General features: G+C 40.2%; 1 protein-coding gene across 2 annotated transcripts in view; it reads right to left on the reverse strand.

Annotated features, from left to right (window-relative positions):
* Nucleotides 1–10,407: 10,407 nt before the first annotated feature.
* Nucleotides 10,408–13,867, reverse strand: part of rbm46 (RNA binding motif protein 46) — a 32,535-nt gene continuing 29,075 nt past the window's right edge. For both annotated transcript variants that reach the window (XM_026163171.2, XM_080293828.1), the window contains exons 10-11: nt 12,772–13,036; nt 10,408–12,496 (exon numbers count right to left, since the gene is read on the reverse strand). In XM_026163171.2, coding sequence (XP_026018956.2) covers nt 12,774–13,036 — 263 coding nt within the window. In that variant the 3' untranslated portion in view covers nt 10,408–12,496; nt 12,772–12,773. The remainder of the gene's footprint in view (nt 12,497–12,771; nt 13,037–13,867) is intronic.

Here is a 13,867-nt window from a genome sequence, read left to right on the forward strand (position 1 = left end):
TAGTTAGACCATGTCTTTATCTTTCTCCCAAAAGTCTCACAGCTCATTATGATTGTTATCTCATGTTAGAGTCCTTTCATTTCCTTCTTCCTCTCGCCTCCACTCTTCACCTTCTGACTCACGCTGCTCCTTTAAATTTGGAAAATCCTCTTACTTTCCGAACAAGGGCAGGAAACAATCAGGTCTATTTTGTTATTATAAATTGTTTCTTGCACACACCGATAAGCATCAGCAACGCAGACAGAAGGTTTCGGTCAACCTCCATTTATCCCAGCTGAGGTCACACTCCTCTCTTCGATCTGCCTGAACAATCTGCCTCCAAAACATGAAATATTGCTCCACTGTGTGTTTGCCTGTGGAGACAGTTGTATTTTTAAACTTATTTATACACATAGAAATGTTCCAGACCTGCCACAGCAAGAACTATGAGCTGCAAATACCCTGAAGTCAAGTTTCCAACAGTCACAGACTGCACATTACCACCACGACTAGAAATTTACAAACACACTGTGCATAACCTGATTCCCAGGTTCCAGACATCTGAAGTCAACTTCGGATTAGGTCACTTCAAACGTGTCGTATTTCAGAGCACAAAAGAGTTTCCAAAATATCCCGACTCAGACTCTAAATGTTATTTACCAAGTCAGAACAAGCTTATCTCCAAAAGCGTCCACAACCAGCCAAACCACATAACAACAAGATGGAGGAAAAGCACATTTTAATCATTGCACATCAAACTGATCTGAAAAAAATCTCATTTCAGAAATTGAAGACTTTGGTTTAGTCTTCCTGCCTTAACAACCATCCGTCCTGTAGACACATTTCTAAAGACAAGGTTGAGAACACAAAGTTAAGTTCTGGACTGACTTGTGTGCAGTATATACAGCAAATACGGCTTGGAAATGAATATTTGGTATAACCACCTTTATTCTTCAACACAGCCAGAACTGACTTAGAAACAAATACAAGGTTAATGCTCAAGTGTGTTCAAATACTATCTAATGGCCAGTGGAATCAGATATGTTGTATCCTCTTAACTCTTCAGTCGCACCTTGTAAACGTGCTACAGCCAAGGCCAAGTTATTAATTTTAGAGGCTATCTGCCATGAAGTTGGGGGGGGAGTTGACCTGCTGCTGGCCGAAGACAAAAATCGAGGCAAAAAATTACAACAGTTTGTCTTCAAGGACAAGGGGCAGGAATGAGGTCACTGAAGTTTCACCATTAAGTTTTGCCTCCAGGTTTGTTTTTAAAACTCCAACCTTCCCTTAGATGTATGAGCAGAAACATTGGGGGCACATTACCTTGTGTTTTCCTCGGCAGGCAACCTAATCGAAACTGTGAAATGGAAAAGGATCTTTTAATGACCACATTTATTTCTTGAACTGCAGCAAAGACAAAAATTAATTTCTTTCATTTCAAAATGCTAATAATAGCCCCACACTGGAGAGGAGTGGAGTAGAAATATTTTCTGCACACTTACATGAGGCAGAGGAAGCTGTCCTCGGGGCAAGCAGGAGGTACACTTCAAACACAAGAAGACACGTGTCCATCTTTAAGTCTCGGAGGACTTTCTGGCAGTCTTCAAGCTCACTTTTCTGTTTCTGGAAATGCACAGTCAGTAGTAAATGAGGCCTGCAGGGCTCCACTTCAAAGCCTCCATTTCAGTTCATATTTGTCAGAACACCAGAGTGTCTCCCTCAAGACTTACCTCTCATGAGGACGTCCCGGGTTTTGGAATAACTGAAGGAATTTAATCCCGTGTAAATCAGCCACATCTAATTCTCACAGTGCCGACTCATCCCATGTGACATAATGGCCATTTCTCCTTCTATTTCATATTCTTTGGAGTAAGCTGGAGTCTACAGAGGGTTGTTTAGGAAGATTTACTTTTCTTTTTCCAGGGGCAAAAACTAGAAATTAGAAACAAGAAACATAAAATTGGACCAGTGTGCCAGTGTGCCTCATTAGATCTCCTATGGGAGTGTGCACTCTGCAAGATACAGGGTTTAAAACTTTCCATTTTCATTTACAACTTGGTCACATTCATTTGTTTATCTTTCTAATAACTGTTTAATGAATCCAGAAGTAAAGAATAATTTCAACATTTTTGTTATAATAAAGCACAAACTGATTTTCTCTGTATCATAAATACTTAATCTGTACAGTTATGTCAGATATACGTTTATAAAAAGTTTTAAAAATTAACATTGAACGTATTTTATGCAGTTTTGTCATATTAAATGCTTTTCATTGCCCATGTGTGAACAGTTTGTAATGTAACTTAAAAATGAGAACCGGGTAGTTTTTAGGTTACTGGCCAAGTAGTATTACCGAGGATCGATTCACACGAAATCATCTGGGCTAAATCGGAGACAAGTTACTGAGGATAGCGCTGACATGACGTTCATGCTCACATGTCAGAGGATTCGCTGCTGCAAGAATGGAACGAAACCTGTGGCTTAAAACCTTCAGCTCATTGTTTCAAATAATATTACAGTGAAATATCATAAAAATCTGTTATATATGCAAAATAACATATTTTTTCTTTTTTACCCTTGCTCATAATTGTGAGCATTCTAAAGTGATCTTAAAGTAAAACAAACATGGTGTCTTACCTGAATGAAAGACAGACCTGAATCTTAGATCCTCATTGTGAAAGTTCACCGTCATTCACAGATCTTCTTTTACCCACAATCGGTTTAGCACTTTGGACTGTGGGAGAAAGCTGGACCTTCGCCCTATCTCTTGCCTTTTTCTTCTTTGTATAATTCATAGCTTCATTAGCTCTAGTATACGTAATAAAGCGCTTTGAGCTCACACCGCACCTTTTTCTGCGCTCGTTTTCCAGTTTAGCAGTGTATTCTTGTGCTTTTCCAGCTACTTTCTTTTGCCTATTTTGGGAATAACAATCATTGTCTCAGCACGAGGATGCAAAATCATAGCATACATATAAGGACTCAGAGTGAACTTGAGGGGTCCTGAGGGTGACGCCGCAGCATGGACATGACGTCGGCCGTTTACACAGGTTACGTCCAGTGTTGGGTGTAACGTATTAGAAATATTCAGTTACATTACGTGACATTATTTTTATTTGTATTGCACAAAAGAATGAGAGCTCGATGGCAAAGTGGAAACTCCATCGAGGAAAGAAACAACAGCATTATGCTGCTAGCACACCTGCACAGACAGGAAGCTAATGCTAAGCTAGCCGAGAACCCAGAGTTCTGAACTTCAACAGGCAACAAACAGATGAGCAGCCAGGATTCACTGCACAAATCTAAACCAGCAATTTGTCACCTGATGTGTAACAGCACCCCCCTGTTACATAATCATGAAAACACAGACTGCCGGAATGTCTTGTATTCCGGCAGTCTGTGGAGAAGTGCTTCGTCACAATCGGACGGATGGCGTGAAGAACACTATGTTGGCGACTATCCAGGTAAACAGGTAAAGCTTCACAGTTATCAGTGGCTGCAGAACTCGCAGCAATTAAATTAAACACAGCAGCCCCTCTGACTCTAACAAGATAGCACGTCATGAATTTAACATGTGGTTGTGACATGCTTCAAGAGTCTGGAGCTCATGTTATGCAAATGCATTTGCTTAATAAAGAAGAGTCCATTTGTGAGCAGTTTTGCGTGTCCTTAGAGGTCGAGTTAGATGAGCCACAGAAGCAGTGATCTCACAAACTGAGTTGAGTCACTGAGGGGGACAAGAATATTATTTCCTTATTAGCAGAGTTTTTTTCCATCCTTAAGCTCAAATTCTTCTGCTTCTCTGTCTGTGGTGACCCCTTGCAACAAGGGAGCAGCCAAAAGTAGCTCTAAATTCCATTTGCTGTTAATAATCTGTGATTGGAGTACTTAGACGAGACCCTCCTGAGACCCTATCTTTGATTCTGCCTGCTAATTGTAAAGCAGACATTTGGAGCGAGGTGCTCGGGGAGACGCCTGACTGAAAAATGAACTCCCAGGGCTGTGGAAGGCTGAGAGGGAGAAGACGGGTGAAAAAGTGAAGATGAAGCTCAGACTTGGGGAGGATTGTTTCTGTGCTGATTGAGCAACAAAGAGTATAGGAGGAGGAGGAGGAGTGTGCAGTTTTTCTTCATTAAACATTAACTGATTAATTTCTTCCTTACTCACTCACTATAGCCAGATACAAATTACACTTTCCTTCCCCCTCCTCTTTTTTCCCCTTCCACTCTCTGCCTTCATAATCCCCTTTGTTTAACTTCTGATGCACAAAGAATACAAGAGGAGAAACTGAAGGAAAAAGACAGAAATATTCTGACCCAGTCACAATAAAAGTTTCTACCTGAGGATGTGAAACAAACACAAAGACACCTGAATCAGCAGGTTTGCTTAATGAAACTCGGGCAGGTTGAATAACAACAGGGAGAGAGGAGGCGCCTGAGTGAAGCAGAGTCAAAAACTGCTGCTTCATGCTCTGAGACAAATCTCCTGAGAGACACCAAAACATTTAGTCATCCTGTTCATCACGTATAGCAGTTTTCTTGGACATATTTTGTGTTAGTACTCCTAACACCTACAAGGTTTGTACATAAGGCTGCCATGCATGATTATCTACAGATGTTTTTTAACAAAAAAGTCCACCTTACACATCAGCAGGTGAAGACGATACATAAAGCCAGCTAAAATTCAGGGATAGTGGTCTATACACATAGGAAGCATAAACTCTTGTGAACGTATTTCAAATGAAAGCAACAACGGGTGCACTGTTGTTCTTTTTTCCCTTTGTTTTTCTTTTTAAAAAAGAGCAACAGGCATAGGTCCTTTTTCTCAGTGTCCTGGTAACATGAGACAGTGCATGCAGCCTATGCACAGGTAGGGTGGTCCAACTATACCTGCTGTTGCAGCGTTTGCTGTACCAGGAGACAGGGTGGGCAGAGCCTTAAAAGGGCATCAACCCAGCAGTTGGGCCAGAATCTGCTCCTTTTTGTGAGGAGGAACCAGAGGAGCACAGCCAAAGCTACTCATGTGCATGTTTCTGACCAGTCTGTCACTGCCAGCCTCCATGAGGGAGTGCCATGGAACTTATTTCCGATTTGGCTGGTTTTATATGGACTCGTTCTGACTGTGCAAGAAAGAAAAAGATCCTTTGATGCGTTGAGGAAAAACTGATCTATGGGCTTTAAATAGTGTTAAATACAGTGAAGCATGGTGAAGGCAGCATCGTGCTTTTGGTTGCTTTTGTTATATAGACAGAAGTGAGTGAAGGGCAAACAGAGACAACTACATATGAAAGCCTCCAGAGTGCAGAGAGGCTTTTTGGTATTTTTAATATTGAAAAGTATAAAAACAGCATTACTGTTCACAAATTAGTTGAAATAATTTTGTTCAGAACCTTAGAAATTCAGATTAGACTTTTTAAGTTTGAATTAAATGATAGCATGCTGAAAGCAAAGAAATAACTGAAACAATATGTTCAACAAAAAATCCTTTAAAAACTAGGTTGGGATGATATCTGTACACGTGGACAATTTGAAGTAGCTTTGTTTCAATTCAGTTCAATACAATACAGAAAATTGTTAGTGTGGGAAAACAGCTGACTGTGACAGAAAGATGGCGCCTTTGCTCGGCTTGACTTCCACCTGCCTGCGTTGTATTGTATTTTATGCTATTGTATCAGTCCTGACGTTTAATATATGGAGCTATGCTGCTGTGATTTATGACCGTTCTTCCTTGCTCCACATCGAAGAATCTATGGAACGTCTTTATGATGATTGGGACAGTTATAGGAGATCTTTCCCCCCACCATTTGTGTGCTCTTCCACCTCACCGGATTACTTCTTGCTACCTACGAAACGTGCCCTTGGCAATTCCAAGAAGAAATCAAGGAAAAGAGGCTGTAGAGCCGGCATCCAGGTACATATTAGACGAGCCTACAGATCGGAGATTTCCCGACTCGTCTGGAGGCGTCCTCGATTTCTGCTGCCAGTTACGCTTCCAGATTTGGTTGGAAACACGTACTCACAGCCACTACAGCCTGGATCCTGCTCGTCTGATGCTCTGGATTTTGTCGATTACCTCTCTACCGCTGTGTCCTCGCAGCCTGCATCGCACAACCGGTGGTTGGTCCCACCGGTTCCATGGCGCTGCTGGAGACCACGCGTTCAGACACGGTGTTTGCTGTCAGTTCCACTCCGACAAGCTGGTGTGAAACCGGCGATGCCAGCTTTTAGTCAGATTGCACTCTTGAACGCCGGCTCCAGCGCAAACAAATCCTTCTCTCTGAATGAGCTCTTCACAGGAAAAAAAACCTGGATTTTCTGTTTTTCACTGAAACATAGCAGAGGGATGGCGAGTTCATTAACCTAAACAAACTGCGTCCCGCAGGCTGGCCCTGCTACTGAGTTCTTAAAGGATTTTATGGACTTCTTATCTTCTATTATCAAGCTGGAGAAAGTTTTTTTAACATTCATATTGATGATACCTCATCTAACTCTGCAGCTGAACTTTTATCTATATCTGATTCTTTTAACTTTGTCCAACACGTCTCTGGTCCAATCCATTTAAAAGGCCATACCTTGGACCTTGTCTTTTCCTTGGGCCTCAACATTGGCAATGTGTTTGTTGAGGATGTACATTTGAGTGATCATAATTGTGTCTTTTTTTAACTCAATTTTAGCTCTAGTTGTGAACCTTTTTAATGTTTCTCTTCAGCCTGAGGTGTTCCCCAGCTTTTTTTAAACATGCCATTGTGGAACCAAGGCTCAGAAAACCCAACCTGGATCCAACACTACTTGAACATTTTAGACCTTTAGATCTCCAAACTCCCATTTATGTCAAAACTATTTGAGAAGGCAGTTGCTGTCCACCTTACGGCATACTTGGAGAAACACAACATCTATGACCGTTTTTAATCTGGGTTCCGTAAATTCCACTGCATTCCACTGAGACATCACTACTGAAAGTCACTAATGATATTATGATGTCAGCAGACTCCAGAGAATGCACAGTCATAGTCTTGTTAGACCTTACCTCAGCCTTTGTTACAGTCAATCATACCATCCTGATAAACAGACGGAGAGACCTGGTTGGGATGTCTGGCTCTGTTCTAGACTAGTTTTCATCTTATATATCTGAAAGGAGTTTTAGTGTGTCTGCAAACCAGATCATGTCAGAATTTACAGAGTTGCTGTGTGGAGTTCCTCAGGGCTCAGTGCTGGGACCTATTCTGTTTTTAATATACATTCTTCCTTTAAGCCAGCTAATACAGCAGTTACCTGAAGTATCTTATCATCTTTTTTGCTGACGATATTCAGCTATATTAAATGGTTGAACAATAATTGCTTACAGCTAAACCCGGCCAAAACAGAAACTTTGATTATTGCACCAGGCAGTGCAATACCCGATATTAAACGGTGACTGGGCGATTTAGGTTCCTCACAAAAACATAACCTTAGAAACCTGGGTGTTATTTTTGATGAAGCTTTTTCTTTGGAGGGACATTTAAATCAGATAGTAAGAAAAACTTAAATCCATCGTGTCAACAAAGGAACTCCAGATGATAATACACGGTTTTGTCTCTACAAGACTCAACTACTGTAACAGCCTGTTTACTTGTCTAAACAAGAAAGGGCTAGCTTGTCTGCAGGTTGTTCAAAACTCTGCAGCGAGGCTACTGACCCGCTTGAACAAGGGAGCCCATATGACCCCTGTTTTAAAGTCGCTGCACTGGCTACCAATCAGATTTAGGTTCCATTTTAAAATGTTAGTTTAGTTAGTTTGAACTTTTAGAGCATTACAGGGACAGGCCCCCCTTATATTGCCGATTTGATTCGTACACATACCTCTTCTCGTAACCTGAGGTCATCAAACCAAAACCTTTTAGCGGTCCCCCACACTCGTTTCAGAACTTGAGGGGGCCGATCTTTCCAAGCTGTTGCACCCAGACTGTGAAATGCTCTTCTTCTCTTTCTACGGTGTCTGGACTCGGTGGAGACCTTCAAAAAGCAGCTAAAGACAGTTTTATTTCAAAAAGCTTTTCATTAGACAAGGGTTTTTAGGATGTATTTATGACTGTATTGTGTTTTTACCCTGTAAAGCACAAACTCACTGAATACACTGTGACTCTGTATCACTAAAAACAACAACGAAGGAACATTTTGAACAGCAAAACCAAACAAGGTAACAAAGAAAAAAGATTTCAATACAGGTTGCACTGAACAGCTGATTATAGAATCATATTCTTCCTGCTTCTTTAAGCATTTCTATGACCTTTTGTCCTCATTTCCTAAAAAGTTGAAGTTCTGACATTGCATAGGGGGGCCTGAGAACTCGGAAAGCTCCAACACAACTATTAAATCAACCATATGGCTGGATTACAGGTGAGAATCAATACTGAATTGGAAATAAAAACCTTTCACATAAGTGAAAAAAAGGAAATATAGTGCTTTTAATGGGTTCCCCTTTTAAGTTTCCATGCTACAAAGACTGAATCAAGTACAAAGTTTCTCGAGCGATGAAGGTTCAGGGTTCAGAAAAGTGCTGAAGAGAAATAGGAGCTGCAGAAGAGCAAATCAGCAAGCCTTTAGAGGAAAACAAGGATCCAAAGGCAGTGAAACTGAAAAGACAGAAACTACTGTTCATCTGTTTTTTGTCACGGTTCAAGCAGCACTGGCATTTCTTCTACATGATCTAAAACCAAGTAGGCATGCCAAAAACATAAAAAAACATCTGTAAGAGTCTTATTTCTGACATTTGTGCTTCAGATATCATTGACCAGTACCATGAATATGCAGGTAAATATCCCTTTCAGGAAGCAAAAGATGTGTGGGATTTGCCAAAATCCAATTTCAAAACTTTTTCCTGTGGTCTGCTGATGTTTTAGTTAACAGCTCAGGCAATGGCTACCAGACAGAAAAGGAGGTTTGAACAGCACGGTCACACCAGCGTCACTAACGTCTGACGCAAACTCAAGTCATTTTGTTCTATAAGAAGCTCAAAATATGACAGAAACCGCTCACTTCAGAAAAAGAGGTTCGTGGGTTACTCCTCATGGGCTTTCAAGGGGTAAAAACAACCATCTTGATGGAAGTCGGTATACATTAGTTTGTCAGACTAGTGCGACTATTCCTTGAAAAAACACAGAACACTCAGATGCTGAGTCATACCAGCTCAGCAAAGATCTTTTACATCCTTTTAAGCCTCAGGGTGCCAAATATGAGCACCCAAACATTTTTTTAAGGATACACTGCACATCATGCTGAGATATGCCAGGTTTTTGGCTAATAGTGTCACGGTTCTGGGTCCGTCGGACCCAGTAGTTTGAGTTTTATTATGTTTTGGTTTTAGTTTGCATCAGGGGTTGTTTTCTTGTTCTCTGGTAGTGTTGATTATGATGATGTTTATTATTTGAGTTTCATGTTTCTGTGGTGTTTAGGATTTGTTCTTCAGTTGTGTCTGCTTAGTATTTGTCTAGCTCCATGTGCCATTTTCTGTCTGTCTCTCTATGTCGAGTTTGTGTCTTAGTGTGATGGTTGCTTGTTCCTGTTTTATTGTGATGGTCTGGGTCTCATGTGAGTGTGTTCAGTTTTACCTTTGTCTCGTCTTGTTGATTATTCCCAGCTGTGTCCACCACCTGTGTGTAATTCCCCTGTGATTCTCTGTGTATTTAAGTCATGTCTGCCGTCATTGTAGTTGCTGGTCCGTCTGTGTATTCCACCCTGCGTCATCTGTGTGTTTCCCTGCTGTCAACCGCCAAGTGTTTCTGCTCATGTTCAGGTTCGTGTTCTGTAGTTAGTTTGTTCCCAGTCTAGTTAGTCATAGCTCCCTTTGCCGTTTGTATTTACTTTCATGCTCAATAAACCACCTTCACACCTTCACGACTGCCTGCGTTTGGATCCTCCTTCATTGCCTCCACACGGCTCACCTCACTCGCCGTGACAAATAGCTCTTTGGGAATCGCCTTGTTGGTGCAAAAATTAAATTTTATGTCTGCCAAACTGGGTTATCTTTGGAATTTCTCAAGATTCAACTACAGAAATTGGAATAAACGATGTGTTTTTGTGATAAGCTGCTAGTAGAAAATGTGTGTAATTTAAAATTAGTTTTTTGATTTAGCCTTCTGTTATGTGTAGACACAACACTGGGTAATCCCTCGAGTTAGGTGCGGCTTTTAATGTTTGAATGACACATAGATCAGTGTTAAGTGGCCAAGCAAACAAACAAAACAATTCAGGTACACAGACTGGACTGAAATGAGTCAAGCCTACAGAAAGTCCTACAAAACCCAAACCACTGCTCAAAACCACTTTCAAATTCAAGAAAGTCTGGCTTCTTGGGATCAAAATGAAAAGAAATGAATGGGGACTCGAGACTTTTGTATAGTACTGTATTTTATACTATTCAACCATTTCTTGGGACAAAAAACAGTAGAGGTGTACGTGAATCAACTGTGGCAGGGTTTTATTCCAAAATACTCCCACTGTTTAATTTTTGGAAACAAGATTCCTGAGACTAAACTACAACACAGAGATTCACATGAATACACAAAACTCTTTATCTTCATGTTCTTGAAATTTAACTGTGTGGCAAGTTTATAAGCAAACCCTTCATTACTTTTTGTTTTTGAGTGCTGTGAAATACTTCATATCTGTTTTTAATAAATACGGTCACATTGGGAGCAACTAAGATTTATTCTTTTACACACTATCGTGATTTTTGATTGGACTTACTATCACTATTGTTTCTGCTTTTCTTATTCACGACTGAAGAGATTTCAGTCTGCTGTCTGGTTTGGATTTCACTAAAACAAAAACTGGGACGAATATTCTGACATGCATTAAAAATATTCAGATTCTCTGTCACAAACAAAATCTTCTGTCTGGTTTTAAACACAAATTAAACCTTTTCTCCTAAAAATCAACAAAGTCGAGCAGAGCAATATGTTGCAGGAACTTTGTATGAAACAAGGGAATGAACATGAAGTAAAACTATGCAAACACAGTCCCTGTAAATACATATAAAACATTTAAAGTCCAAGCAACATGCATCAGTCAAACTAATCAAGAAAGAGAGAAAAAACATGAACTTAAAACACTCCGCTGTTACTTTGATCTTAAAAACGATCGATTTCAAACCTTCAAGCACAACTTTCAGTGCGTTTGAATTCATTTATTAAGGAACCGTGTACAACTCTCTCCTCTCAACTTCAAACTCCCCCATTGCACAGCAGAAAAGTATTTATAAATTCTGCTTGCTTTAAAAGTGTAAAACTGCAAGAAGAAAAAACATACAGCACGCCCTCATCTCCCAAATATTTATGCAAAATCTGTAATTTTGTAACAACTTTCTGTAAAACGGATCACCTTTAAACATTTATAAAATTTCTAGAAAATTTTATTTGGAATTTCAAAGTGTCTCCAAAAGAAAGAACAAAACAAAATAAACAGCATTTATCTGTAGTCCTACCATTAATAATTGTACTTTTAAACTGATCAATCTGCTGATTATTTTGGCAGTAACTACTACTACTACTACTACTACTACTAGTTTTAATTGAAAACTTGCCTAAAAATGAAGTAATTACCAATAACAAGTGAATTTTGGGTCCCATAAAGAGAAACTCTAAAACATAAAATACTAAAAAGGAAATACTGAGTTATTGATTTTTATTAAACATTCTACTTTTTCGCCATTAACTAAGGACCCCCATTAATTAAAGGTCTAAAATGTTATGACAATGAAAGTCTCCAAAAATAAAGAAGTACCATCAATATTATCACTAAGGCATGCAACTACTAATTGTTTTGTGAATATAAATAAAAATGCTGATTTTATGATTTCTTCTGCTTTTTTAGTTGTAAATTTAAAAAAAATAATAATTAAATGCAAGCTCCAATTGTAAAGCCAATATAATAAATATTAGGGGATATTTACTCAGGCGGCTGCTTTTGGATAGATCAACGCTTTAAAAGGACCCCCCGCCCCATTGTTGTTTTTTTGAAATTACTGATAAATGAACTTTTCTTTATGAACACTAAACAACTAGAATGTGAAACAAAACCATGAGAAACTAACTGTGCCTCTGTTTGTGCTGAATGCAGTTTAAATGAGACTAAAAGCCCAACAACAAAAGTTGTTGCAGAGCCTCCTTCTTCCTCGTGCTTAAAATCAGCCTGGATGCAAAGCAGCTCACACAAAATAAGAAAAGACAAAAATGGTCTTTTGTTTTGGAGCTTCATATTTAGAGTCGGATTGTGAAGGAAGTCAGCAGCTACAAAAATTCCTCTAGAAGAAGAAGAGGATGATAAAACAGTGACTCTGCCCCCTCCTTCGCCACATAACAGGAGGACAAAAGTTAACATAACAGAGGCTCTAATTTAAAAAAGCACATTAACAATACAATTACACCGTGTGCAGCGTAATTGTAAGAAACACAGCCTGCCTTTTCTTCCTCGCACTTTTCCTTCAGTAGATCTTCCTCTAACTTCTGACCTTCAGGCGAGGCAGCGCCTCTGGCAGAAAATGACTGGAGGGCATAAAGAAAAAAGACAAAAAACATAAGATAACATGCTCTGAAGCGCAAAAATAAATAAATAAACCCCAAATAATGTCACATAAAACTAGTTATACTGAATTAGGGCATAAAATCAAATCGCCTTTACTCTGTCTCCTTGGAAACCTTTCTTATATTAGTAGGACACAAAAAGTCTTCAGAGACAGTATGTATCTCCTCGACGAGGCAGACTTTGAAGAACATTTGATTAAGCACAGTTTAAATCCCTCCTCACTGCAGAGTCTCACCATCAGTAGAACGGCGACTGCGGGCTGATGTAGAGTCTCTGAGTGTGAGAGGCGGCAGGGCTGAGCGATGAGAGAGAAGACAGGGTGGAGAGGGGGTATGGGGACTGAGGTGGTGGAGGAGGTGGAGGGAGGCAGGAGGCGAAGGCCCGGCTGGCGCAGGTCAGGACACCTGGAGTGGTGACAGTGGCAGCAGGTGGGGAAATGGCGAGAGGAGGAGAGTTGCTGCTGGGAGAGTCGCAAGATGCTCCGCTCAGAAAAGACAAGTCTGGAGGAGCAAAGACAAGACGGGGGGAAAACATTATTTGTAAAGCACTTCTCAAAACACTCAGGTTGAATAAAAGCCACCAATTGAAGATATATATGCTCCAGCAATAAGACACATAATTAACGATAAAGGTCTTAAAGTCATCACAAGATACATACTTCCATACTTGTATGTTGTTTCACTCTAGTTTTTATTACTGTATCTGTAGTTCTCAAAGGTTGGTCACTGCATTTGCCTGGTACCTGCTTTGCACCCAATGAGGCAAAAAGATAAAAAAGTGAAAGGTGCAAAGATGCATCTACGTGCATCTTATAACCTACGGTTATTAGGTCCTTCCGTACAGCCCCACAGGGGGGTGGGTGGGTTTGAAGCCCATCCTACCTGTTGCAGGCCTTCATGCACTCTAGTCTTGTTCTAAGTGAGTGCATTGAAAGCAATGCAAGGAGATTATCTGCTCTCCTCGCCCACTCTCATCAAATGATTAGCTGTCATTAAAGGGTATGAGCTGAGCCATTTCCAGTCTGAAGCCAGCACATATCACAGGCCGGCAGGAAACACTGAGATCACATTACACAATCAATTAAGGTTAGTTAAGCACTGGCAGCTGGTGACAGGTAAGTCCTCCCAAAAACTCCCTGTAGAGCCTTCAGCTGATCCAAAATGCTGCAACAAGAGTCCTGACAGGGACTAGAAAGAGAGAGCATATTTCTCCTGCTTTGGCTTCCCTTCATTGGCTTCCTGTTAAATCCAGAATTGAATTCAAAATCCTGCTCCTCACATACAAGGTCTTAAATAATCAGGCCCCATCTTATCTTAATGACCTTGTAGTAC

The sequence above is a fragment of the Astatotilapia calliptera genome, chromosome 3, assembly GCF_964374335.1.
Source record: "Astatotilapia calliptera chromosome 3, fAstCal68.1, whole genome shotgun sequence".
NCBI lineage: Eukaryota > Metazoa > Chordata > Actinopteri > Cichliformes > Cichlidae > Astatotilapia > Astatotilapia calliptera.